Genomic DNA, 24,738 nt, shown 5'->3' on the forward strand with positions numbered 1-24,738 from the left:
TGCCTAAAGCTGTGACCTGGATAACTCAGGACTCAAGTGCACCCCCTCCCATGGAATGTACTGGGTGACTGCCTGGGGCCCCTGTGGCAGGAAAGCCAGTGCAGTGCCAGGCTTCGCTTTTGCTGGACTTCCTGGCACCATGAAGGCAGCTGGCAGCTGAGCAGGGTGATCCTTGCAAACCCATCTTCTTCATCACTTGTCCCCACTCATGGCATAATTCTGGAAGCTGTTAGGTCTGTTCCCTCCTGATCCACAGCCTTTGGGCTCCGATGTTCAGGCTGGAGGCTAGCAGCCTGGGGCTTCAGGCTCTGTCTGCTGAGGTTGCTCATGGAGACAGGCCCTGGGAGCAGGTTCTGAGGCCAGCTCAAAGAGGTAAGTGATGTCTGGGCTGTGGGTAGCAAAAACTGGGAAGGGCAAAGGGCTAGAGATGGAGAGACCAAATAGGGCCCTGGGAATGGTGGCCACAGCCCCTGTGGGAAGAACCTCCTAGGGCTGTCGGATACTTTACTCCCCTTTTGTCAGACACTGAGGGCTGGGAAAGTTATGAGGCCAGGTCACACCTCAAGTAAGGTTACGCAGATGGTCATTCCAAAATGAGCGCAAAGCCAGGCAGAGTTAGGAAGAGTGACTTGTGTTTAAGTTCATCTGAGGACTTGTTTTGATTTCTTTTTAACCCAAACCACAAGAAAATACTCCTGTTTGGGAAAAGGAGTCATCCAAACTCTAGTTAACATCCCCTAACGGTGTGAGCATCCACTGAGTGTCTGCTGCCCAGTGTGCACGGTAACCTGGAGACAGGCACCAATGCCACCCCTGGCGCACATATGCAGGAAGCTCTGCCTCCTCCCTCCTGCCCTTCCCTGACTTCCTGGACCCTGTTTCTGGAAGATGTTTGGCTTTGGCCTTGCCATCAAATCGATCAGGGTCAACTCAGAGCTTTACCTCTGTGTGACACCGGCCCCCAGCCTTATTCACCTCAGCCTTCTGCTCCGTGAGGAGTGTCTGGTGGAAGGAGAAGATGGCAGCCGTCCCAGTTTAGCAGATGCCATCAGCGTCTGCAGTGGTGGTGTGGTGGAGGGGGTTTGCCTCGGGCAGCCCTGGGGACCAGAAGTGGTTTGTATGCCCTGCCCTTCTGCTGCCAGGCTGTATTTACGGCCAGAGGAAAGGAAGTGATATGGGCAAAGGAGAGGCGGCTTGATTGCTATTGCTTATATCTGTTTTGTGGGCTGCTGGTTGGAACAGTGGGTGCTTGCCATTGACTGAGGCACAACTACTTAAAAAAAAAAACAAACCCAAACTCCAGAGCTGGAGAGATGGCTTAGTGGTTAAGGCACTTGCCTGAAAAGCCAAAGAAGCCAGGTTTGATTCCCCACGACCCATGTAAGCCAGATGCACAAGATGGCCCATGCGTCTGGAGTTCGTTTGCAGAAGCTAGAGGCTCTAATGTGTCCATTCTCTCTACCTGCCTCTTCCATTCTCTCTCAAATAAAAATAAATACTTAAGCTCAAATAGTCACTATCTTTTTTGTTTTTGTTTTTGTTTTTGTTTTTCGAGGTAGGGTCTCACTCTGGCTCAGGCTGACCTGGAATTTACTATGTAATCTCAGGGTGGCCTCGAACTCTTGGCGATCCTCCTACCTCTGCCTCCCGAGTGCTGGGATTAAAGGCGTGTGTCACCACGCCCGGCAATCACTATCTTTTGGTTTGCATCAAAACATTTATTTATTTGCGTGTGTATTCAGATGTGTATGTATCTGTATTGTATGTGTGTGTGTACCACAGTGCACCTGTGGAGGTATGAAGACAATTTCAGGGTGTTTACCCCCTCTTTCCATTTTTTCTGAAGACAAAAATCTCCCTTATGTTTGTTTTTGTTACCGCATGTGTACCATTCCAGCTGGTTGGCAAGCTTCTTGGATTCTCCTGGCTCCACCTCCCGTTACTATAGGCATGGTGGCATCGCGGACACATTCACCACTTTGCACCCAGCTTTTAAATTTTTTGTTTATTTTTTATTTATTGGAGGGCAACAGACAGAAAGAGGCAGAGAGAGAGAGAGAATGGGCATGCCAGGGCCACCACCCACTGCAAATGAACTCCAGATGCATGTGCCCCCTTGATCATCTGGCTAACGTGAGTCCTGGGAATCGAGCCTCGAACTGGGGTCCTTAGGCTTCATGGGAAAGCACTTAACCACTAAGCCACTTCTCCAGCCCTGCATCCAGCTTTTACATGGATGCTGGGGAATTGAACTTGGCCCAACAGGCTTGCAACAAAGTACTTTTAACCACTAGCTTTGAGAATTTTTTCTTTTCTTTTTCCTTTTCCTGCCTTTCTTTAGTTTTTCATGAACATGTGTTTATTGTAAAAATGTTTCATGATGACACTTAAATTTTTTTTTATTATTTTTAGAGAGACTGAGAGGAAGAGAGAATTGGTGTGCCAGGGCCTCAGCCACTACAATCAACCCCAGACACTTTCTCTACCTAGAGGGCATGTGCAAACTTGCACTTGCCTTACTTTTGTGTGTCTGGCTTATGTGGGATCCCAAGAGTTGAACATGGGTCCTTAAGCTGTGCAGGCAAGTGCCTTAACTGCTAAGCCATCTCTCCAGCCCCATGATGACATTTTTTTGTATATATGTATCATGTCCTTTGCCACACTCATCTCCGTCCCTTAGCCTCTCTTGTCCCTCTCTCCACCTATTCTCTGTCCTCAAATCATCCCCCTTCACATGTGTATGTGTGTGTGTGTGTGTGTGTGTGTGTATGTGTGTGTGTGCCTTCTTTTTTTAAAACAGATTTTTAAAAAATTCTTTGTTTATTTATATTTGAGAGTGACAGATATAGAGAGAAAGGGGCAGAGAGAGAGAGAGAGAGAGAGAGAGAGAGAGAGAGAGAGGGAGAGAATGGGTGCGCCAGGGCCTTCAGCCACTGCAAACGAACTCCAGACATGTGCACCTCCTTGTGCATCTGGCTAACGTGGGGCCTGGGGAACCGAGCCTCAAACCGGGGTCCTTAGGCTTCACAGGCAAGCGCTTAACTGCTAAGCCATCTCTCCAGCCCAATATGTGCCTTCTTTTAAAAAATATTTTATTTATTTGAGAGAAAGAGGCAGATAGAGAAGGGGAGTGGGGGAGAAAGAATGAACATGCCAGGGCTGCTAGCCACACTGCAAACAAACTCCAGATGCTTGCACCACCTTGTGCATCTGGCTTACATGGGTACTGGGGAAGTGAACCTGGGTCCTTAGGCTTTGCAGGCAAGTGCCTTACCTGCTAAGCCATCTCTCCAGCCCATGTATAGATATTTAATCTAGAGCCCACATATAAGAGAAAACGTGATATTTGTCTTGCTGAGTCTGACTTCTTTTGTCTAACATGATGATCTCTAGTTCCATCCATTTTCCTACAAATGATAGACTTTCATTCCTCATTATGACGGAATAATTCCCCATGGACAAATATGCCATTTATCTGTTGATGGACTTCTAGGTGAGTTCAGTAGCATGGCCATTGTGTGGGTTACCGTTTTTTCATAGGGATGGTTTATTTGCGCATCAAGTTAGGTTTCAGTTCAATACGTATAGAGAAATGTTTGAACCAGACTTAAAATGTGTATGGAGACAGCTTTAGACCAAAATATTCCATTTACCAATACGATAATAGAACCCTCCTCCTAGGGAAATCTACAAGGGGCATAGGAGATATCAAAAGGTGACAGGACCCTTGTCTAGGCTGCTCCCCATTTGAAGGAGAAACACTACAACACAGTCTGATTGGTGTGCAGAGCAGGCGACCATCCAAGTCGGGACAAGGTGGATTCACAGGAACATTTCTAACTAGGGGTGGCCTGATTTCCTTGTTTCTCCAACTCACAGCAAGCTCTGACGCCAGGGCCGTTGCACTTGCTCTGTTTTCCGCCTGGAACATGCTTTTCTGGGATGTCTCCATAGCGTCTCCTTCGTTGCTTTGCTTAAGAGTCAACCTTCTCAACACGATCCCTCTGGGCTACCTATTCATTTTTCTGAATTTTATTTATGCATTTGCACATGTGTGTGCACCAGGGTCTCTTGCTGCTGTAAATGAGTGCTTGTCTGGCTTTATGTCGGTGTCTGGAGAATTGAACTCGGTCAGCAGCTTTTCCATGGAAGCACCTTTAACCATTGAGCCATCTCCCCAGCCTCTGCAAGTCACCTGCCTAAAATAGCTGCTCCCACTGTCAGTAGCCCTTGCGTCACCACCTGACAAACGATGCATTTTACTAGTACTGGTCTTTTGTCCGTCTTTTTCCACCAGAATGTGAGGTCTGCCTTGAGGGTGGAGTTCTCAGCTGCTTTTGCCCATTGCTGTGTCCTCACCACCCAAAACAGAGACGGGTACCTGACAGATGCTCACTGAATAGATATTGAAAGATAAGTAAGTTACATCTAAAAAGATGAGCAGGAGGAGGGGACAAGAAAATGGGTGGAAAGAAACTGAGGTGAGAGGAGGAGAGAGGGAGATGGAGAGAGGATGAGAAAGAGAGAGCAAGAGAAAGGTTAGATTGGTCTTTTGGTCAAGGTGTTGGCAGATGCATTTGAGCCCGCTCTTGAACAGTGGCTGGGTCACCCATCCAAATGTATGCACATCACGAACCACTACTAGGGAGGCCACGCAGTGCGTATCTGTCAGACAAAGCTGTCAGTCCGTGCACTGGCTCCAGTCCAGGTGGGGCCACTGCTTCCTCCAGACATGATGGCTTCACCCCTTCCACATTCTTTCATCCCACAAATCCATATGCACTGGGGTCTCAGCCTTTGATACTCACGTTCTAGAAGAAGGGGTTAGAAGCCGGGCATGGTGGTGCACGCCTTTAATCCCAGCACTTGTGAGGCAGAGGACCGAGGATCTTCATGAGCTCGAGGCTACCCTGAGACTACATAGTTAATTCCAGGTCAGCCTGGACCAGAGTGAGACCCTACCTCGAAAAACAAAACACAACAACAAAAACAACAACAAAAAGAAGGGGTTAGGAATATGTCATGAACAAGGAGACACAGAGAGCTGCTGCGTCTTGAAGAAGGGGCTGGGAAGTAGCTCCGATGGCGGAGTTATTGCCTGTCATGCAGGAAGCCCCAGGTTCCACTCCCAGCACCACATAAGCTGGAAGGGATGGTGCTTACCTACAGTCCTCGGAGGTTAAGGTCATCCTTGGCTGCAGAGTGAATTTGAGGCCAATCTGGGACATACGAGACTCTGTTTCAAAACAAATAGAGACAGGGCTGGAGAGATGGCTTAGCGGTTAAGTGCTTGCCTGTGAAGCCAAAGGACCCTGGTTCGAGGCTTAATTCCCCAGGACCCACATAAGCCAGATGCACAAGGGGCTGCATGTGTCTGGAGTTTGTTTGCAGTGGCTGGAGGCCCTGGTGCACCCATTCTCTGTCTTGCTGCCTCTTTCTTTTTCTGTCTGTTCCTCTCAAATAACTAAATAAAAATAAACAAAAAAATTTAAAAAATAATAAAGACAGGCTTGGTGCCTCATGCCTTTAATCCCAGCACTTGGAGGCTGGGGTAGGAGGATTTCCAAGTGTTCAAGGCCAGCTTGGGTTATAGAGTGTGTCAGCCTGAGCTAGAGTGAGGCCTCAAAAACAACAACAAAAACAAATATATAATTAAATCAAGTGTTTGGAAGAGCATGTGCTCAGAGAAGGCTTCCTGGAAAAAGTGGCATTTAAGGCAAGACCTGGAGGAGAACGACGCAAGGATACCATGGCTGCTAAGCATGTGAGGGCACAGACTGAGCAGAACCCTCCATAGAAAGTCCTCGAAGGTTCTAGAGCAGGCCAAGCACCCTGCTGTGGAGCATCAGAACAAGAAGTCACCTGCTTCTCTGACAGCTTGGCTGCTACCTCCTGAGTGACTTTGGCATCACGAAAGGGCTGGGGGGGAGGGTGACTCCGAGGACCACAGGGAGAACTAGGTGTTCAACTGCTCCTTGCAGGCCACACAGCAGATGAGGGGCTCGTGAGCCATGAGCTTTCCTTTCCTTTTTTATATATTTTATTTTTATTTATTTATTTGAGAGAGAGGGATACAGAAATAGGCAGGTAGAGAGAGAACAACAGGTAGAGAGAGAATGAGAGAATGGGTGTGCCAGGGCCTCCAGCCACTGCAAATGAACTCCAGATGCATGCACCCCCTTGTGCATCTGGCTAACGTGGGTCCTGGAGAGTCAAACCTGCATCCTTTGGCTTTGCAGCCAAGCTCCTTAACTGCTAAGCCATCTCTCTAGCCCGAGCTTTCTTTTCTTTTTTAAAGGTCTGATCTAGAATTCATTAAGTAGCCCAAACTGGCCTCAAACCCACAGCAATACTGTTGTCTCAACCTCCTGAGTGCTGGTGAGAGGGAGGGAGTCGGGTAGCTTTGGTAGGTAGTTTAGGGTGACTGGGACCTTGAAAATAAAGTCAGGATGTCTGCCCTCACAATCTCCACTTCACCAGAGACTGAAGGATGATCTGACTTCTTATCTCTTACCTAAAGGAGTTCCCTAGATTTCCACAAAAACCTGAGCACCTCCTGGGAGGGCGGTCCCCTTTCCTAAAATTTAAATCCAATCCTGACATTGTGGTTACTTAAATTCAGCTCCCGGAACTGGGTGTCATGGATCTTCCTGAGCCAGCCCTTAGCCCAGACCAATCACCCTCACTCTGGCTGACCTGAGCTGGAAGGTGAAACCCACAATAGGCTATAATAGATGGGTGCCAGGGGACAAGCCTCTCTCGGGGCTGCCTGACCATCACTCCTGAACCTCCAGGTTCTGGTGAGTTTCCCCTCATCTTGCCAGGCTAGGCTGGATGGGGGGAGAACCCCCCTGGCTCTACTCCCGCATGGGCTCTCTACCCCCTCCTGCCCTTCACATGTCAGGAGCTTTACTTTCCTTTTCTCTGTAAATCTCGTTCACGTTTCTTCCAGGCCCACTGCATGATGTCTCAGACCACATGGGTGTACCAATTTTCCATCCCTTGGTTTTGTACTTCCCTCACCAAATATGATAATTTAATGATTATCCTCAGTTTGAGTTGCTCAATTCTTTTGTTAAATACAAACACGAACTCAGGGCTTGGGGTTCGAATGCCCTGTGACACTGATTATAGGCTTGAGCCACCACAAGTTCAGATTTTTTATTCTTTTTTAAAACAACCTTAGGGACTGGAGAGATGGCCTAGCAGTTAAGGCGTTTACCTCCAAAACCAAAAGACTGAGGTTTGATTCCCCAGTACCCACATAAGCCAGATGCATAGGGTAGAACATGCGTTTGGAGTTCAATTGCAGGGTCCGGAGGCCCTGGTGTGCCCAATATCTCTTTTTATCTGCTTCTCTCTTTATTAAAAATAAATAAATATTTAAAACAATCTTAGAGCAGAGTGTGGGGTATATGCCTGTAATCCCTGCACTTCAGAGGCAGAGGTGAGAGGATCACTGTGAATTCCAGGCTAGCCTGGGCTGTCTAGTGAGCTTGGTAACAGTGAGATCCTGTTTCAGAAAAAAAAAGAAAAACAACAACAAAACCCCCAAACAAACATATGAACAAAGAAACCAAGAAGATGAAAACAAGACAATTAAAACTGGCAAAACACTTTTTTTTCATTTCTTTTACATTTTTACAGAATCACGTGTAGATCTTGTGATGGCCTCAGCTTCCTTTGTGGGGTTTGATAGGTCACGTGTGTCACGTGTGTTTCCAGCTGTTAAGACTTTTTTTTTTTTTTAATTTGAGAGCGACAGACACAGAGAGAAAGACAGATAGAGGGAGAGAGAGAGAATGGGCACGCCAGGGCTCCCAGCCTCTGCAAACGAACTCCAGACGCGTGCGCCCCCTTGTGCATCTGGCTAACGTGGGACCTGGGGAACTGAGCCTCGAACTGGGGTCCTTAGGCTTCACAGGCAAGTGCTTAACCGCTAAGCCATCTCTCCAGCCCCACATAATATTTCTTTTCTTGATAAGTGGTAAATAAAATGTGCCCTCCGGGGACAGGAAAGCACCCAGAAACAGCTCACTCTTTTCCCAGAACACATGAGATGTCTTGGCTTACTCCAAACTCCTATTCCTTAGAGCTGGGGGCTGCTATCCAGAGCCCCACAGGGCAGCTGTGGTTCCTTTGATCCGCTCAGCACTCCAGAGATGTGGAGACAGAACCTGTTTCCTGAGCCACCTTCCCCCAAACCAGCTGGCAACTGCCTTCCGACCTGTGACCTAAGACCCTGACATCTCCTATTCTTCTAGAAACCTGCCCAGCATGGGGTTTTGCCCTGGGTATCCCTGGGAGCAGTCTGCCGGCACTCCACCTGGGGACGCCACACTCTTCCATCATGGTTGACTGCAATCCCTGTGTGCTGGATGGGAACTGGGCAGGAGCCACACCTGTGATAGCTGAGAGGTATCCCCACCATGCCCTTGTGCATCTCATCTCTGGAAGTCTAAGGGCCTCTGCTTAACTGTGTTGCCATGAATTCAGATCTCCTACGACATCACCTGACAAAGCACTCAACCTCAGCCTGGCCCCCAAGGTTCCTAATGTCCTTCCCAGCCACGTCTCTTCTGCCGGCTCCTTCATTCATTCGTGAATCCCTACTAACTGCTTAAAGGCATTAAAGGCTCCTCTGATTACTAAACTGAGACGGCGCCTCTGCCTCCTGACAAAATATTCACTGAGTGAGATTCTGACACGTACCTAACATGTGTCACCTCAAAGCAGGGAAAATCAGTAGCCCCGTTATTCCCAGTGGTAAACTGAGGCACAGAACAGTTAAGTGACTTGTCCAGGGTCACGGTGACATTGTGCTGAAGCACAACCTTGTCCATTGTGGGAATGTGTCAGCTACAGAAACTGGCGAATGCTCAAAAGGGACTTTCCTTCCAGAGAGTCAGTTATTAGATATTTTGAGTGATGACAGCAACTTTTCAGTTCCCTGAAGATGCCCGTGAGCCTCCCACAGGTCAGGCTGCCCGTTCCTCCTCAGTGCTTCTCGCTGTGTTCCTGTCCTGATGACTTCCAGCTCATTCATGTAGATAGATAGATAGATAGATAGATAGAGAGAGAGAGAGAGAGAGAGAGAGAGAGAGAGAGGGGGGGGCAGGGGTTCACTCTAGCTCAGGCTGACCTGGAACTCACTTGGAAGCCCAATGGTAATCGTCCTATCTTAGCCTCCCAAAAGTTTTTTTTTTTTTTTTTTTTTTTTTTTTTTGGTTTTCTGAGGTAGGCTTTCACTCTAGCCCAGACTGACCTGGAATTCACTATGTAGTCTCAGGGTGGCCTCGAACACATGACGAACCACCTACGTCTGCCTCCCAAGTGCTGGGAATAAAGGCGTGTGCCACCATGCCCAGCCCAAGTGCTTTGATTATAGGCATGAGACACCACACCCGGCCCAGCTCACAATTTCGGTTTCAATACATGTGCCTCCTCATTCAGAATCTCATCTTCTTTCTAAAATGGGAATGTGCTTACACATTGCTAACTACCCTGTAGTAGATCTGAGCATGTAATGTACATATGTATGTATGTTTATATGTATTTGCATATGTATGTAAGTGTGCATAAACCTGTGTGAAAATGTGTATGAAGGTCAGAGGTCCACATTGGGTGTCTTTCTTAGTTACTTTCCACCTTATTATTATTATTTTTAATGGGAGAGGGAGAGAGTGTGGGAAAGAGAAGGAGAGAGGGAGAGAGAAAATTGGTGTGCCAGGGCCTCCAGCCACTGCATTTGAACTCCAGACGTGTTTCCCCTTGTGCGCATGTGTGACCTTGAGTGCTTGTGTCACTGTGTATCTGGCTTACGTGGGACCTGGAGAGTCGAACATGAGTCCTTAGGTTTTGCAGGCAAGCGCTTTAACCACTAAGTCACCTCTTCAGCCCTTTTTTTTTCACCCTATGTTTTGAGACAGTGTTTCTCACCAAACCCAGAGCTCACTGACTGGGCTAGGCTAACCAGTCAGCGAGTCCCAGGTTATTGTCCTGTCACTGCCTACAGGCATGTGCCACCATGCTTGACTTTTACATGGGTTCTGAGGATCAAGCACTTTGCCCACAGAGCAACCTCCCCAGTCCCATGTATTGCTGTCTAGGATCTCTTAATACTGATGCATTGGCAAGCAATTACGTGATTTCCAGAAGCACTGTGCAAGCTAAGGCTCTCCTAGGGGTGCCCATGGCCCTGGGCTAAAAGTTTCTGAGCAAAGATCCTGGGCCACTTAGCTAGCAATTCCTGAAATCATGAACTTGTTTAACTAACTGGGGCTCAGCTTTTGCTTCATTTTTTTCCCCTGAGGCAAGCCCAACAGACTGGCCTTTCCTTTTTTCTTTTTTTTTTTTTTAAATTTATTTATTTGAGAGCAATAGACAGAGAGAGAAAGAGGCAGAGAGAGATTGGGCACACCAGGGCCTCCAGCCACTGCAAACAAACACCAGACTCCAGATGCATGAGCCACCTTGTGCATCTGGCTTACGTGGGTACTGGGGAATCAAGCCTTGAACCAGGGTCCTTAGGCTTCACAAGCAAGTGCTTAACTGCTAAGCCATCTCTCCAGCCCCTGGCCTTTTTTTTTTTTTTTTTTTTTACACATTTTCTTTATCTATTTTATTTATTTATTTGAGACAGATAGAGGGAGAGAGAAAGAGTGAGAATGGGTGTACCAGGCCCTCCAGCCACTGCAAACGAACTCCACAAGCATGTGCCACCTTGTGCATCTGGCTTACATGGGACCCGAAGAATTGAACCTGGGTCCTTAGGCTTTGCAGGCATATGCCTTAACCGCTAAGCCATTTCTCCAGCCCTGCCCTTTTTTAATGTGAGTAAATGACAGAGAGAGACTGAGAAAGAATTGGCATGCCAGGGCCTCCAGCCACTGCAATTAAACTCCAGATGCACGCACCCCCTTGTGCGCATGCGCGACCTTGTTTGCGTGTGTTGCTAGGTGTCTGGCTTCCCTGGGACCTGGACAGTCGAACATGAGTTCTTAGACTCTGCAGGAAAATGCCTTAACTGTTAAGCCATCTCTCCAGCTCTGCTTCCTTTTTTTTTCTATGAGGAAAGCACTGGGTATTTGGGGTGACAGATGGGTCAGACAGAGTCCTGAGTCCTACTAGTTTTGTGACTTTGGGCAAGCAGTACCTTACACACACACCTCTACTTCTTTACAGTGGGATTGTGAGACCTCCTGAGAGCAAATACTGAAGGGGTATTGGGCATAGTGATGACCCAATACATGTCCTTCCTTCCTTAGCCATCACCCCTCCAATAGAAAACCACTAGTGAGGATGGTGCACATGGTGAGATCTAGAGCATTCCAGCGACAAGCAAGCACGCAGGACAGCCACCTGGAGGAGGAGGGCTCCAAGCAGAATTTCTGCCTGGAAGCCCTGGCAATCCTGTCCTAGCCTGGGAGGGCAGGGCACAAGCTGAATGACAAGGTCAAGGTGTTGCTGGAGCTCAGGTTCTTAGGTGAGAGCGTCCCTATGTCTGCTTTGGCCTGGGGCCAACCTGCTCACTGTAGACCTAGGCAAGTTCCCGAGAACAGGTGTGCTGCGGGATGCTTTACTGACCCTGCTGATGATCCCGTGGGTCACAGTCTGTGCTGAGATAAGGAATGACCACCCAGGGGCTCTGCCCTTAGAATTCTAGAATAATTTGCTTCAGCGGAGACCTCATAGGAATCAGAGCTGCTTTTGGTCAGGTGCTTTATCCCAGCAAGGCTTCACATGAGTACACATGGAAAATGATAGAAGCTGCTTATATCTTAGGAGACCGTTCCAGAAGTGTATCTGTCGTTCATTCACTAGCATTATTCTTCATCACTGTTTGTGCAATGTGTATTAATTCACTGAATCCTAACAACAGCTCTCCAAGGTGGGGGAGTTCCCATTAGCCCTGAGAGGAAGCTCTGATTCAAGCCCAGGTTGTAGCTGATGGACGGAGAGCCAGTGATGTTACCGCGGAGCCACCCACTTCTCACCTGATGGTATTTGATACTTTAGACAGAACCCTCCTCACCAGGAGCCTCCAAGTGGGACGAGGTCTTTGTTTTCCTGTTTTATAGCAGGAAACAGGTAATAAATTGTCCAGGGTCATACAGATACTAAATGGCTGATGAGAGAGACTGTGGCATGCATCTCTACCTGCAAGCCCATTACTTCTCCCTTCCCAGACAGAAGACATGAAAAAGGCTCAATAGTGAGTCAGATACCATCCAGAAGCTACCACCGGACTCGGGAGGTGACATCTTGCAGCATCCCCAGCAGGAGTTTTACAGGCTCCAGAGAAAGTTGGGATTGGCAGGCTGGGAAGGAGAGGAAGAGGATAGGGTTAGGGCTGTAGGCCGGCTCCCCTGGCTAGCTCGGGGAAGAAGCTGAGGAAGACAGAACAGAAGTGAGCACTGTGTGCTGGGAAACCACAAGGTGCCAAGGGCCGGGGGGACTCCACAAAGGCCCACTGTAGTGGGAGCAGGAGGCTGTGCCTGGGAGGGGATTCAGGCTCTGTTCCTCGTGGAGAGCCTTGAACCATGGGGAATCCAAGCCAGACGCTTCTCCCTGCATCCTCCAAAAGCTACCCAGCACAGTGAACTGCTTCAGGAAAGAGCTGCTGCTTCTGAATCCAGAGAGGGAAAAATCCCCAGAGGGTCTTGGTGGAGGCAGGGGATGGGCGGGGATCGGGCCTCTTCTCAGTTACTGGGAGTCTTGGAGGCGGCCCAGGCAGTGGTGTGGGAGGCGGCCAGGCGGGCCTTAAAATCAGATCCAGACGCTGCCTCTTCTCCAGACCCAAGGATCGAGAGGGGCTCACAGGTGAGATTCTCATTCTTAGGGCCACCTTCATTGGATGAGGATGTGGGGATTGGGACCGGGAGAGACACTGTCAGAGAGAGGCTCTGAGAAGGGGCCCTAGCCCTCAGAAGCTGAGCAGGGCCAAGGGAGAGGCTGCCCAGTGTGTGCATGAGGCAGTCTCAGAGCCATCTGGACAATGGGCTTGGTTCTGTGGGTCCTTTGCTGCTAGGAGACATGAGCCAGGGGGTCCTGGGCACATGGGGCTCCTGTGCGTGGGCTTGAAGGGCACTGTCCATCAAATGACCTGGCCACTCCCTGGCTTCCATGTCATCTTCCTTTAGGATCTGCCTTCCCCACCTCTCATTACTGCAGGCCCGCTCCACTCTGAAATTATCTTGTGGCTGGTCTTGCCCCTCTCTGTGGCTGGCTGATAAAAATAGGCAAAGCCACATCCTTCTTGTGGTGGCTGCCTTGCGCTCTAGAGATGGTCCAGGCTGCAGAACAACTGTTTGAAGGTGCTGCTGTGGAAGCTCCCTTTGAACTTGCTTACTGTTTCTGACTTGTTTGCAGGAGTTTCTGCTGCATCCTATTGAAACAGCCAAGCCCAGGAAGCTCCTTGTGCTGGGGTGAGGCTGACTGGTTAAATGAGGGCTGCTTACAGTAACCAGGTGCAGAGCCTGCAGCACCACACAGGGCCACACGGGGGAGCTACTGACACGGGCGGGTCTGGAGGCAGAAGATGGAGCAAAATGGACCAGGGCCGATAGTTTCCAACTGGCTAGTGAGATTCACTTCAGTTGCTCCAGGCTTTTCTGGGTCCAGGGCAGATGTGGGGGGAGGAGGGCTAGGCTCAGAGGATGGAGTGTACCCTGGTTGGACTGTGAAGGTTAAGGATGTGGGTGCTGAGATAAAAGCTTTGCCTTGGTTGGTTGGTGTGTGAAAGGTGTTATCTCCAGGGAAGTTGGCTGCTAGCCTGCCAGGGGCAGACTCCAACTCAACAAGGCTCCCTGAGATGTCAACTCGTTATTAAAGTCAGATAGCCAAACATGTATAATCATGGGAGCAGCTCGAAGACAGAGGAATAGAGTCAGTCCAGGGAGGAGAGTTACTGGCTTGGGCTCAAACTTTAGACAATTATTTTTTCACTTGCCTGAGCTTTGATTTTCTGAATCTGGAAAATCAACAACTGTCGTTCATTTGTTCATTCATTCAGGCAGCCCAAAGAAGGGTTCGTGTGGACAGTTGCATCACCTGGCTGCTTAGAGCCCTCAGAAGAGGCTGTGTGAGGACAGAACTCTCGGGGATGTTCTTGGAACTCAGAGGTGTTGTTGGACAAAGGCCATCCTAGCAGCCAGGCACCCAAGGGGTCTGAAGCTACGTGTTTGGAGGCCTTTGGATGTTGTCAGGAGCCTAGGCAGAGAGGGCTGGCACAATGACCTTCCAACTTGGGGACTTGGAGACAGCTCAGCATCGAAGGGGAAGTCCTAGCCCACCACAGGACAATTGAACAGCTGTGGATACACAGGGATTTGGGGGATTCTGGGAGGAGAAAACAAAATCAGGCAGCTACCAGTAAAGTAATTTATGAGAAGCCAAATTAGGAATTTTCTCTTCCTGTTGGCCATGATAGCTTCTGGCCAGTAGTGGTGTTTTTGCCAAAGACAGATCCTAAGGAAAGAACCGTAGGAGGTGGAGTTGGTGAAGGGGCAGGACCACGGGCTTGAAGAATTCATCCCTCTGAGAAGGGCGACCATGCAGTGCAGTGAGAGAGGCAAGGGCTGGGCTTGAATCCTGATTCCACTCGTTACTGGCTGTATGGCCTATGGAAAGTTCTTGGGCTTATCTGAGCCTCTGTTTCTGCACTGGCTCATGGGGACAATGGGGTAGTGCCATGAGTGCCCAGGGCTCACTTATTCTTTAGTTCTTTAGGTAGACACTGTGCCTGGGGCCCAGGAAAGTGTTTTACTTTTAAACTGTAGTTTAAATTTGCCTTCCTGCTAATTCAATTGTCACATAGAATTTCACATAGACTATATGTCACATAAAATGGGCCACCCTGAAGGCCCGCGGCTCATCATGGGTACTGGGCTTTAATCCCAAGCACCCATCCTGGCTGGCACCATTCTCAGTATGGGGACAGGGAGATTGTCAACTTCGACCCTCATAGTCTGCAAGAAGATCAGCTCACAGCCCCATGAGCTGGGGGGGCGGGGAGCGAGACGAGGTGCCCGCTCTCTTCTGCTCTTGGTGCCCCCAGTCTCTGTGTCCAGGACCCCTCTTCTTGCTGGTTCTTAAATCCTTTGTTGTAAGCTGTGTCTAGAGCATGCCAATCCCATCCTTCACCACATGCCACCAAATCTCCACTTAGTCATATTCTGTGGAAGGGACAAGTGTGTTGGGACATTGGTGGCCGGGGGAGTTCCTCCGCTGCCTCTGATGGAGACAACGCCCCTGTGAATGCTTCCATTCGTAACCCTTTGCCTCTGAGGACTCCACTGGACCCAATTCTGAAAGTTTTTGCCTTGTTCTTTTCTGGCAGGAATGATCTGTTTGCAACCCTGTGTGGGGGAGCAAGCTGGCCTGGTGCAGAGGTGGGCGAGGCCTTGGTGGCAGTGACTTAAAGACATGTCATGGAGTGTGTTTTATTTTCCAGAACCCCAGAGATGAAGGGCCTCTTCATGTTGGCTTGGTTCCTGGCTTGCAGTAAGTGCTGGTCCTGTGACCTCTGAATGACCTTCCACCCCATGGGAACAGCAGGGTAATGGAAAGGAGACCAGACTCTGAGGTTGTAGAGGCCCATTTCTGAATCTTTTTTTTTTTTTTTTTTTTTTTTTGGGTTTTCAAGGTAGGGTTTCACTCTAGTCAAGGCTGACCTGGAATTCACTATGTAGCCTCAGGGTGGCCTCAAACTCATGACGATCCTCCTACCTCTGCCTCCCGAGTGCTGGGATTAAAGGCGTGTGCCACCACGCCCGGCTACCATTTCTGAATCTTAGCTTTATGCTACTCAATGAAGACACCTGCGAGAGCCTTGGTTGCCTGAATGCCTGCTTTCTTAGGTAGAAACATGATGGGTTTCATATGCCGTGTGTTGGGGGCGAACATGAAGAGAATATATATATATATAGCTTGAGAATATGTGAAGTAGATTTTTGCCCTGAGATGCAAATATAAAATAACTGAGGTTGATGACATATAAATCAAACACAAGACCCCATCAAAATATTTCAGCCCAGGGCCAGGAAAGGAGCTATCAAGAGGAGCCCTTGCCAAGTCTGTGTGCAAGGCTCTAAGCGCAATCTCCAGTAGTGAAGAAGAAAGGAAGGGAGGTAGGGAAATTTTCCAATCAATGGTGTTTCTGATCACATCCATCCATCCAGATCAGCCTCACAACTCACCTGGAAGGTGACCTGATAGCTGGCCTTAGGCACCTCACAGCACTGTAACTTCTCACACAGTCCCCTGGCAAGTTGCCAGATCTCTGGAGCTCCCAGGAGGAACCAGAAACCTGAGGCAGGAAAAGAGCCTCGATGGCAAGACCCTGGACAGAGCACTTCTTTCCCCCTAGACTAATAGGAGCCTCAGTTTCCCAATTTGTAAGATGAGGGAACTAGCTTCAAACCTAGGTCTGTTCTATTACCAAATCCAAATATACATTTTTTTTTCTTGGTCAGGATCTCACTCTAGCCTTATATGTGTGTGTGTGTGTGTGTGTATTTAAAAATAGTTATTCTGTTGCATTTATTTATTAGAGAGAGAGAAAGGCAGACAGAGTAGATGGGCATGCCAAGGCTTCTAGCCACTGCAAAGAACTCCAGACATAGGTGCCACCATGTGCATCTGGCTTACATGGGTACTGAGGAATCGAACCTGGGTCCTTAGACTTCACAGGCAAATGCCTTAACTGCTAAGCCATCTCTCCAGCCCCCCTCTTTTTTTTACATTTTATTTTAATGTATTTATAGATTTATGAAAGAGGGAGATAGAGTGGGGGAGGGAGAATGGGCGTGCCAGGGCTTTTAGCCACAAACTCTGCAAACAAACTCTGGATGCATATGCCACCTTGTGCATCTGGCTTTACATGGGTACTGGGGAATCAAACCTGGGTCCTTAGGCTTTGCAGGTAAGCTCCTTAGCTACTGAGTCATGCCTCTAGCCCTCTCATATGTATATTTTTGAGGCAAGGTCTCCTGTGGTTCAGGCTGGCTGGAACTCACTATATGGCTGTGTACAGCTGAAGATGACCTTGAACTCATGACTCTCCTGCCTCTACTTCCTGGGCGCTGGGATCTCAGGCATGAGACACCACACCCAGTTTATTCAATGCCAGAGATTAAATGCAGGACTCTGCATGTTAGACAAGGACTCAAGCAACGGAGCTGCATTCCTAAGCCTAACCCAAGCCCTTAACTGCTACTTTGGGCTGCTTGCCCTCACTTGCCTGACTCCCCTCTCATGAACTGGGACAACATGGGAAGTGGGCCTATAGCAGGTGGTACCCTTTGCCATCTGGGGGTTCTGGCTGTCTTTCAGGTGTGCCCACCGTGCCAGGGGGATTGCTAGACCTGAAGTCCATGATTGAGAAGGTGACTGGGAAAAATGCCTTGAAGAACTATGGCTTCTACGGCTGCTACTGTGGCTGGGGCGGCCAAGGGACCCCCAAGGATGGCACTGATTGGTGAGCTGATGTCTCCACTGCTGTACACACTCTGCACCCTCATCATCTCACGCAATCCCATGTTTATTCTAGAAGATGAGACTCAGAGAAGTCAGCTGTCTTTCTAAGACATACTAACTGGGTCACTCCCAAATAGTTCTGAGATCTCAGTGGCCTAAGATGTCACACGGTTTCTTGCAGCAGAGCAGTACAGTGACTTAATACTATCGCAGCCGTTTACTTCGCTTATGAAGTTGACATCTGGATAGGGCTCAGTTTCAGCTAGGGCAGCTCGACTGAGGCTGGAGGACTCACCTTACCAGGCGGCTCATGATGGGGCCAGTGTCTGTGGGTGGGGAGCCCAGCTTAGGCTGTGGGTTAGGACCCTGTCACCGAGGCCTCTACAGGGATTTTTAGATGTCCTCACCCGGGTTTTAAGAATGAGTGTTTCGCTGGGCATGGTGGAACACACCTTTAATCCCAGCACTTGGGAGGCAGTGATAGAAGGATTTTTGTGAGTTTGAGGCCAGCCTGGAAGTACATAGTGAATTCCAGGTCTGCTTGGGCTAGAGTGAGATGCTACTTTGAAACAATAACAACAAAGGAATGACCATTCCAAGGGTTGGGGAACTTGTCCAGCAGGTAAGAGTGCTTGCTGCTCAAGCAAGAGGGCCTGAGTTGTACCCACAGCACCAAACTAAAAGCTAGGCATGGTCACACATACCTGTGACTCTTGTTCTGTTGGGAGTGGAGACAGGGGAATCGCTGGAGCTCACAGGTCAGTCTAACTGAAAACAAATGGCTGCTCTAGGTTCAGAGTCTCAAGCAAGCAAGGGGAAGAGCAATGGAAGACATCTGATGCTCTCCTGTGGCCTCCTCCTTAACTGCTAAGCCATCTCTCCAGCCCAAACTTTACTTTTTATTTTTTATTTTTATTTTAGAAAGAGAGAAAGAGAGAGAGATGGGGGGGTGGTGGAGAGAATTGACATGCCAGGGCCTCAACCATTGCAATCAAAACTCCATATGCTTGTACCACCTAGTGAGCTTGTGCAAACTTGTGCTTGCCTCACCTCTGTGCATCTGGCTTACATGGGATCTGAAGAGTCAAACGTGGGTCATTAGGCTTCACAGAAAAGTACCTTAACCGCTAACCCATCTCTCCAGCCCTTCTAGGCAGTTCTTAATCCAACCAGGTCGACCACTTGGGTTAACCACCACAAGAGTGTGATGCAGGGTACCATATGAAATAACAAATAAATGACCCATAACACATGTTCTCATGGGAAAAATAATCAGATCTCAATGGTGGGGCATCCTACAAAATATCTGACCACTATACCTCAAACTGCCAAGGGAAGGAGAAATTTCCACAACCAAGAGGAGCCTAAGGAGACATGACCATCAATATAATGTGCTATAGGAGATGGGATCCCAGGACAGCAAGGGAGAGTAAGTAAAAACTCAATGCTGTGGTTTGAATGTGAAATGTTCCCTATAGGCTTCCATGTTTGGACACCTGGTCTTCAGCTGGGGGCAGGCCTTTGAGACAGTACCTAACTGGAGGATGGGGCCGGCCTTGAGATTTCTTAGTTTGGACCAGTTTCTTGTCTTTGCTTTGCTTCCTATCTGCAGACACAATGTGACCAGATGCTCACACTCCTGCTGCTGTACCTTCCCTGCCTTGCACGGCTGTGGCCCCTTAGGTCGTAAACCAAAATAAACTCTGTCCCTTAAGCTGCTTCTTGCCAGGTGTCACCTTCCAGTTGAAGGCTACAGGCCATCATGGCAGGAAAGTGCCGTGGCAGACGAGGCAGCTGGTCACATACAGTCCTTAAGGAGGAAGCAGAGAGTGATGAATGCTGCTGCTCAGCCAGCTCTCTCCTTTTCCTCCAGTCCAGGACCCTGGCTATGCAAGGGTGCCACTTACAATTAAGGTGGGCCTTCTCACCTCCATTAACCTAATAAGACATTCCCTCACAGGTGATTCTAAGTCCTGTCAAATTGACAGTATAAACCATCACATACACTAAGGAAGTGCAAATAAACTATGAATTTAAAAAATATTTTATTTTTATTTATTTGCTTGAGAGAGAGGCAAGGAGAGAGAGAGAAAGGGAGAGAATGGGTGCATCAGGGCCTCCCACTGCTGCAAATGAACTCCAGATGCGCGCACCACGTTGTTCATCTGACTTACGTGGGTCCTGAGGACTTGAACCTGGGTCCTTTGGCTTTACAGGCAAGTGCCTTAACTGCTAAGCCATCTCCCCAGCCCAATGGATTTTTTTATAATTAATGAAACAATAATACTTCATTATTAGCTCATTATATAATTGGCTATTTCGTTAGAACTATATCAATATTGGCTCACTAATTACAACAAATATATCATAGTAGAATATGATACTACTAAGAGAGTGTAGTAGTCAGTTCCATGTTGCCAGGATCCGCATCCAAACCCAACAACTTATCGAAGGAAGGGATTTATTTTAAGCACACAGATCCAGGGAGAGTTCTATAATGGCCGAAGAAGCTGGCTCCTGTTCATACATCAAAGCCAAGAGAAAATCTGCAGCAAGTAAAACACCAGCACCAGCTCCAGCACACACACCGAGAAGCAGCAAGCAGGACCCCACCAGACCTCAGGCCTCTCTGCACACCTCTGGGCTAGAAATCAGATCTGACCCCAGTAACACTTTCGGGCTGGACCCCAGGATCCAGCCAGGTAGCTGGAGACCCAAGTTACAGGTTTTAATAAAACACGTGAGGCTATGAGGGAAAGATATTCAAACCACCACATGGGAATCTAGATGTCTCACCTGTGTGACCTCGGCTTTTCTGTGCAGCACCCCCCCCCCAAAAAAAAACACTTTTTGGGCTGGAGAGATGACTAAGTGGTTAAAGTGCTTGCCTGTGAAGCCAAAGGACCTAGATTCGATTCCCCAAACCCAAGTAAGCCAGATGCACATTGTAGCACATGCATCTGGAGTTTATTTGCAGCAGCTAGAGGCCCTGATGAACCCACCCTCTCTCTCTCTCAAGTAAATAAATAAATACATAAATAATCCATTTTAAAATTACTTTTTAAACTTTTTTACTATTTAATTTGGCAATTTTATACATGTGCATATTGTATTTTGGTAACATTCAGCCGTTACCTTCTCCTGTGCTCCTCCCACTCTGGCCTCTACATGAATACACACACACCATGTTACTTCTCATACCATGTATGTGTATTCATGTAGAGGCCAGAGGTAGATGCCTGGCCTTGGGTGGGTGCTGGGGATCCAAACTTGGGTACTCATGCTCCTTAGGCAAGCACTTTACTGATGAAGCCATCTCCTCAGGCCCTGTGCTTTGGTGTGTTTTTGTGCTCCTCCTGCTTCCTCCTTTTCTTCAGCAGTTGCCTACCTGTGTGTGCAAGGCCACACCTGCCACACCTACCATACTAGGCATTCCCCCCCTACCCCTCCTTCAGATAACAGTTCCATATGACTCACATTGATTGACCAATACAAAAACCTTCCCATGTTGTGACTCATCTGTCCCCTGTGGCCTCTGCTGAGTCATCTCCATATAGATGAAAGATGGGAGGAAGCAAACAAGTGGAAGGTGAGGTGAGAAATTTTCATGTCTACTGTTCTCTGGCCAGAGCCTTGCCTTGAGGACATACCCACCTGCAAGGGAGGCTGGGAAATGTAGTCTAAACCATTCACCCAAGCAGGTCAGCAGACTTCTGGCTGGTCCTAGCAGATGAGAAGGAAGTAGGTATTCAGCTGTATTCCCAGATATAGTCTCTGCTATACCCAGTGAGGTGGCCTCAGCTAAAGGGACATAGTTGAATTTTTGCAACTTAAGTAACATTCAGAGAGAGGACGTCTCCAAGGAATGACAATATTGATTGAGGAATAGCAGAGTGTTGCATTGGGGACATGCTGCAGGAGCATGGGCATATTCGAGGAGGGTGAGGTAAGGGGAAGTTTTTATTAGCAGGCAAGGGAGCGCTTCTACATAAACTGCCTAGATGCATAGCTCATTGGTTGTGAAGACCTGAGGCACGGGTTGGCGTCAGCTTATTGGTGGAGGTGCTGTTGCTAGGCAAGCGTCCTGCACACATCTTGTCTGAACTTTCACAGTGTTACAGAACATTTAACTATATCCCAGTCGTGCATGCATCCAGGCCAGCTATACAAAGCCTGGAGCATATGCAAGATAAGCAGGGATTTCTTTGAGGGCTTTGGAAAGTCCTTGAGCAAGAAGTCACTTCAGACAACTAGACACAGCCTTCCCCTGCTCATCCATGGCTGTCAGTTTTGTTTCGGTTTGACAAGAATACTGTCATCTTTGGGATGGGGACAGGAGGGTGCCCCTCCACTAAGGACCCCCCACTGCTTGCTTTGGCAGGTGCTGTTGGATACATGACCACTGCTATGGGCGGCTAGAGGAGGAAGGCTGTGGCATCCGGACCCAGTCCTACAAATACAGATTTACACAGGACATGATCATCTGTGGTAAGGCGGGATTTCCCCTTCAGGAGGGAATCTCTTTCCCCTGAGTTCTATGGCCTGAGAGGCCAGCCAGCCAGTGTCTTGAAAGGAAGAGTAGGGACAAGAGGCCTAGAGCTCTTAGAGCCCTGTCGGATCTCCAGGGAAGGTGGGCATATCTCACATGCGGTATTCACCAGGTACCACAGGCTTGCTGATTCCTTGTATTGAATCCCCCAATGCCTATGGAGTAGGTTCATCGCTCCCATTTTACATGCAGAATGACTCAGGCTTAAGTCCTCCAAGTTCCAAACTAATTCCAAAGTAAGCCCCATGCATCTTTTCTGTGAGAGTTAGATTCCCCCAAGCAGAGACTGTCTCCACCCTCAGGCTAGGAGTTCTAAGAAAAGGGGACGTGTCTCCTCCATCAGACTAAGAACTCTAAAGACAGGAGCCATGTCTCCCTGGATGGAAACCTTTCCCAAGGCAACAGCTGTGCCTCCTCCATCAGATATCTAGGAGATAGACTTCTACCATTAGATTATCGACTCCCCATTCGAGGAGCTGTAACTTCTGTACCAGACTACGCATCCCTTCGGCCCAGTTCAGGAACAAAGGTTCGCCAGTCATAGATTACGCACCCCCCTCTCCCAAGAGAGCTGAGCCTCCCCCTGCATCAAATTACATACTCTTTTAGTTCAGGAGCGGAGCCTCCATCGGATTATGCATCCCTCCTAGTTTGCGAGCCAAGCCTCCTCCACCAGATTATATGCTGCCCTAGGTCAGGAACTGAGCCTCCTCCATCAGATTAATAACCACCCTAGTTCAAGAGCTAAGCCTCCTCCATCAGATTACATGCTGTTCCCTTCCTCTGGGAGCTCACCACAGATAAGAAGTCTGTGCAGACTAGAGACTGTGCCCAGAGTTGACGTGGAGTGAGTAGGGGGTGTATCTTTACTGTCCTCACTCTGCATTTGGGGTCCCTTTTGCAGAAAAAGGGTCTTTCTGTCCCATGCGGCTTTGTGACTGTGACCGGAAGCTGGTCTACTGCCTGAAGAGAAATCTGCGGACCTACAACCCTCATTACCAGTACTACCCCAACTTCCTCTGCTCCTAGCGCCTGCCCTCCAGGAGCTCCTTCCAGGCTACAACTCCCACCATGGAATCCCCCCTCTGTAGATTCCTGGTGTGTGTTCCCCAGGTCTTCAGACTTTAATCTTCCTCTGTGCCTCCTGGGGTGGACAGAAACCCAGGGCTGCACTCGACTGGCCAGAGTCCTAGACTGTGAGTGACTCTGGTCTAGGGCTTGGCAAGGTCCCTCTGGCCCTTGGGAGTTCCCCCGGCTCCAGGCCAATTTCTGTCTCTATCAGGCTGTCATCACTACCCTCCAGGGAATTATGAATCAAGTAGAAGCAAAATTAACTGCATAAATCTGCTATGTAGATATTGAATAAAGTCTTTTCTCAAAGCTGGTGAAGAACCACACAGGCATTTCTGCTGCTCGTTCGGCAGTGGGATTGTCTGTCCCTTTTCACCATTAGGAGCTACAGCCAAGTCACTCTCGCTTTCCTGGATGGATACGGCCAGAAAGCAGAATCTCAGAATTTTTCTCTTGGGCTCAGTTTTCTTAACCTTGAGGTCCCTCCAGCCAAGCCCCAGGCCTCATGTTTCTTCAACGGGAAGCTAAAAGTCATTGTGCCAGTGTAGACGCTAGGAGCAGTGAGGGCAGCATTAAGTTCCTGGCTCTGGCTTCTTCAGCTGAGTTGGGGAGGGAGTCTTCATTTATTCCAGAGCCTTTCTGATTCTCAGTCTCTTTGGTAAAGAAAATGTCATGTTTCTTGTAGCCAGGTGTGGAGGCACTGACCTGAAAACTCCTAGTACTCAGGAGGTAGAGGCAGGAGGATCAGAAACTAAAGGTCATCCTCTACTACGTAGCAAGTTTGAGGTCATCTTGGGCTACATGAGACTATGTCTCAAAAAAAAAAAAAAGCTCCATTCATATATTAAAATGATACTCCTAGGAACAGGCATGGTGGCGCACGCCTTTAATCCCAGCACTCAAGAGGCAGAGGTAGGAGGATCACTGTGAGTTCAAGACCACCCTGAGACTATATAGTAAATTCCAGGTCAGCCTGGGCTAGAGTAAGACCCTACCTTAAAAAAAATTCCCAAACTTACCTGGTACAAATACAGGGGTGCTGGAGTTCTGGGATTTCACAGAGCAGGAAAAAAGTGTTTTAAATAAGGCCCAAGAAGTTTAGCTCAGTGATGGAATGTAGCCTACTGCAAGTGAGGCACTGGGTTACTCAATACTGCCAAACATAATTACATATATATATATGTATGTATGTATGTATGTATATGTAATTTATTTGTGGCATAGTGGCACTTGGGAGGCAAAGGTAGGAAGATTCTTGTGAGTTCGAGGCCACATAGTCTGAGACTACATAGTGAGTTCCAGGTCAGCCTGGACTAGAGCAAGACTCTATCTCAAAAAAAAAAAAAAGAAAAAAGAAAATTAAAAAAATAGAGTTCAGCTGTAGGGCATTTAAAGCCCCAGCTCACTTGTCACTTTATGAAAGAAAGGACTTTCCAGTGTTCTAATACCAGACTACAGGACAAAAGGATGCATTCCAAAAGAAAGGAGAAAAGAGAAACGAGGGTCTGTTCTGAGAAAAAAAGGCCTGGGTTCCTTCATGATGATATAACCAAAATAGCCACAAGAGGAATGGGATCTATATTTAAAGACCTTCAGTGTCAAACGTTTTCTAAATAAACTTAATTGTATGAGATTACCCT

At 48.3% G+C, this 24,738-nt stretch overlaps 1 protein-coding gene across 2 annotated transcripts; it reads left to right on the top strand.

The window, feature by feature from the left end:
• The first annotated feature begins 238 nt into the window (after positions 1 to 238).
• Pla2g5 (phospholipase A2 group V) lies at positions 239 to 23,746 on the top strand. Of its 2 annotated transcripts, none has more exons than XM_004657571.2 (5): positions 239 to 372; positions 15,455 to 15,504; positions 17,335 to 17,479; positions 21,860 to 21,966; positions 22,932 to 23,746. In XM_004657571.2, the coding sequence occupies exons 2-5, from the start codon at positions 15,465 to 15,467 to the stop codon at positions 23,054 to 23,056; spliced, it is 417 nt and encodes a 138-aa protein (XP_004657628.1). In that variant the 5' UTR covers positions 239 to 372; positions 15,455 to 15,464; the 3' UTR covers positions 23,057 to 23,746. The 2 variants fall into 2 exon arrangements, with proteins under 2 accessions (XP_004657628.1, XP_045006577.1); XM_045150642.1 differs by lacking the exon at positions 239 to 372 and adding an exon at positions 12,795 to 12,822.
• The last annotated feature ends 992 nt before the right edge of the window (positions 23,747 to 24,738 follow it).

This window comes from Jaculus jaculus, chromosome 5 (assembly GCF_020740685.1).
Source record: "Jaculus jaculus isolate mJacJac1 chromosome 5, mJacJac1.mat.Y.cur, whole genome shotgun sequence".
Taxonomy (NCBI): Eukaryota; Metazoa; Chordata; class Mammalia; order Rodentia; family Dipodidae; genus Jaculus; species Jaculus jaculus.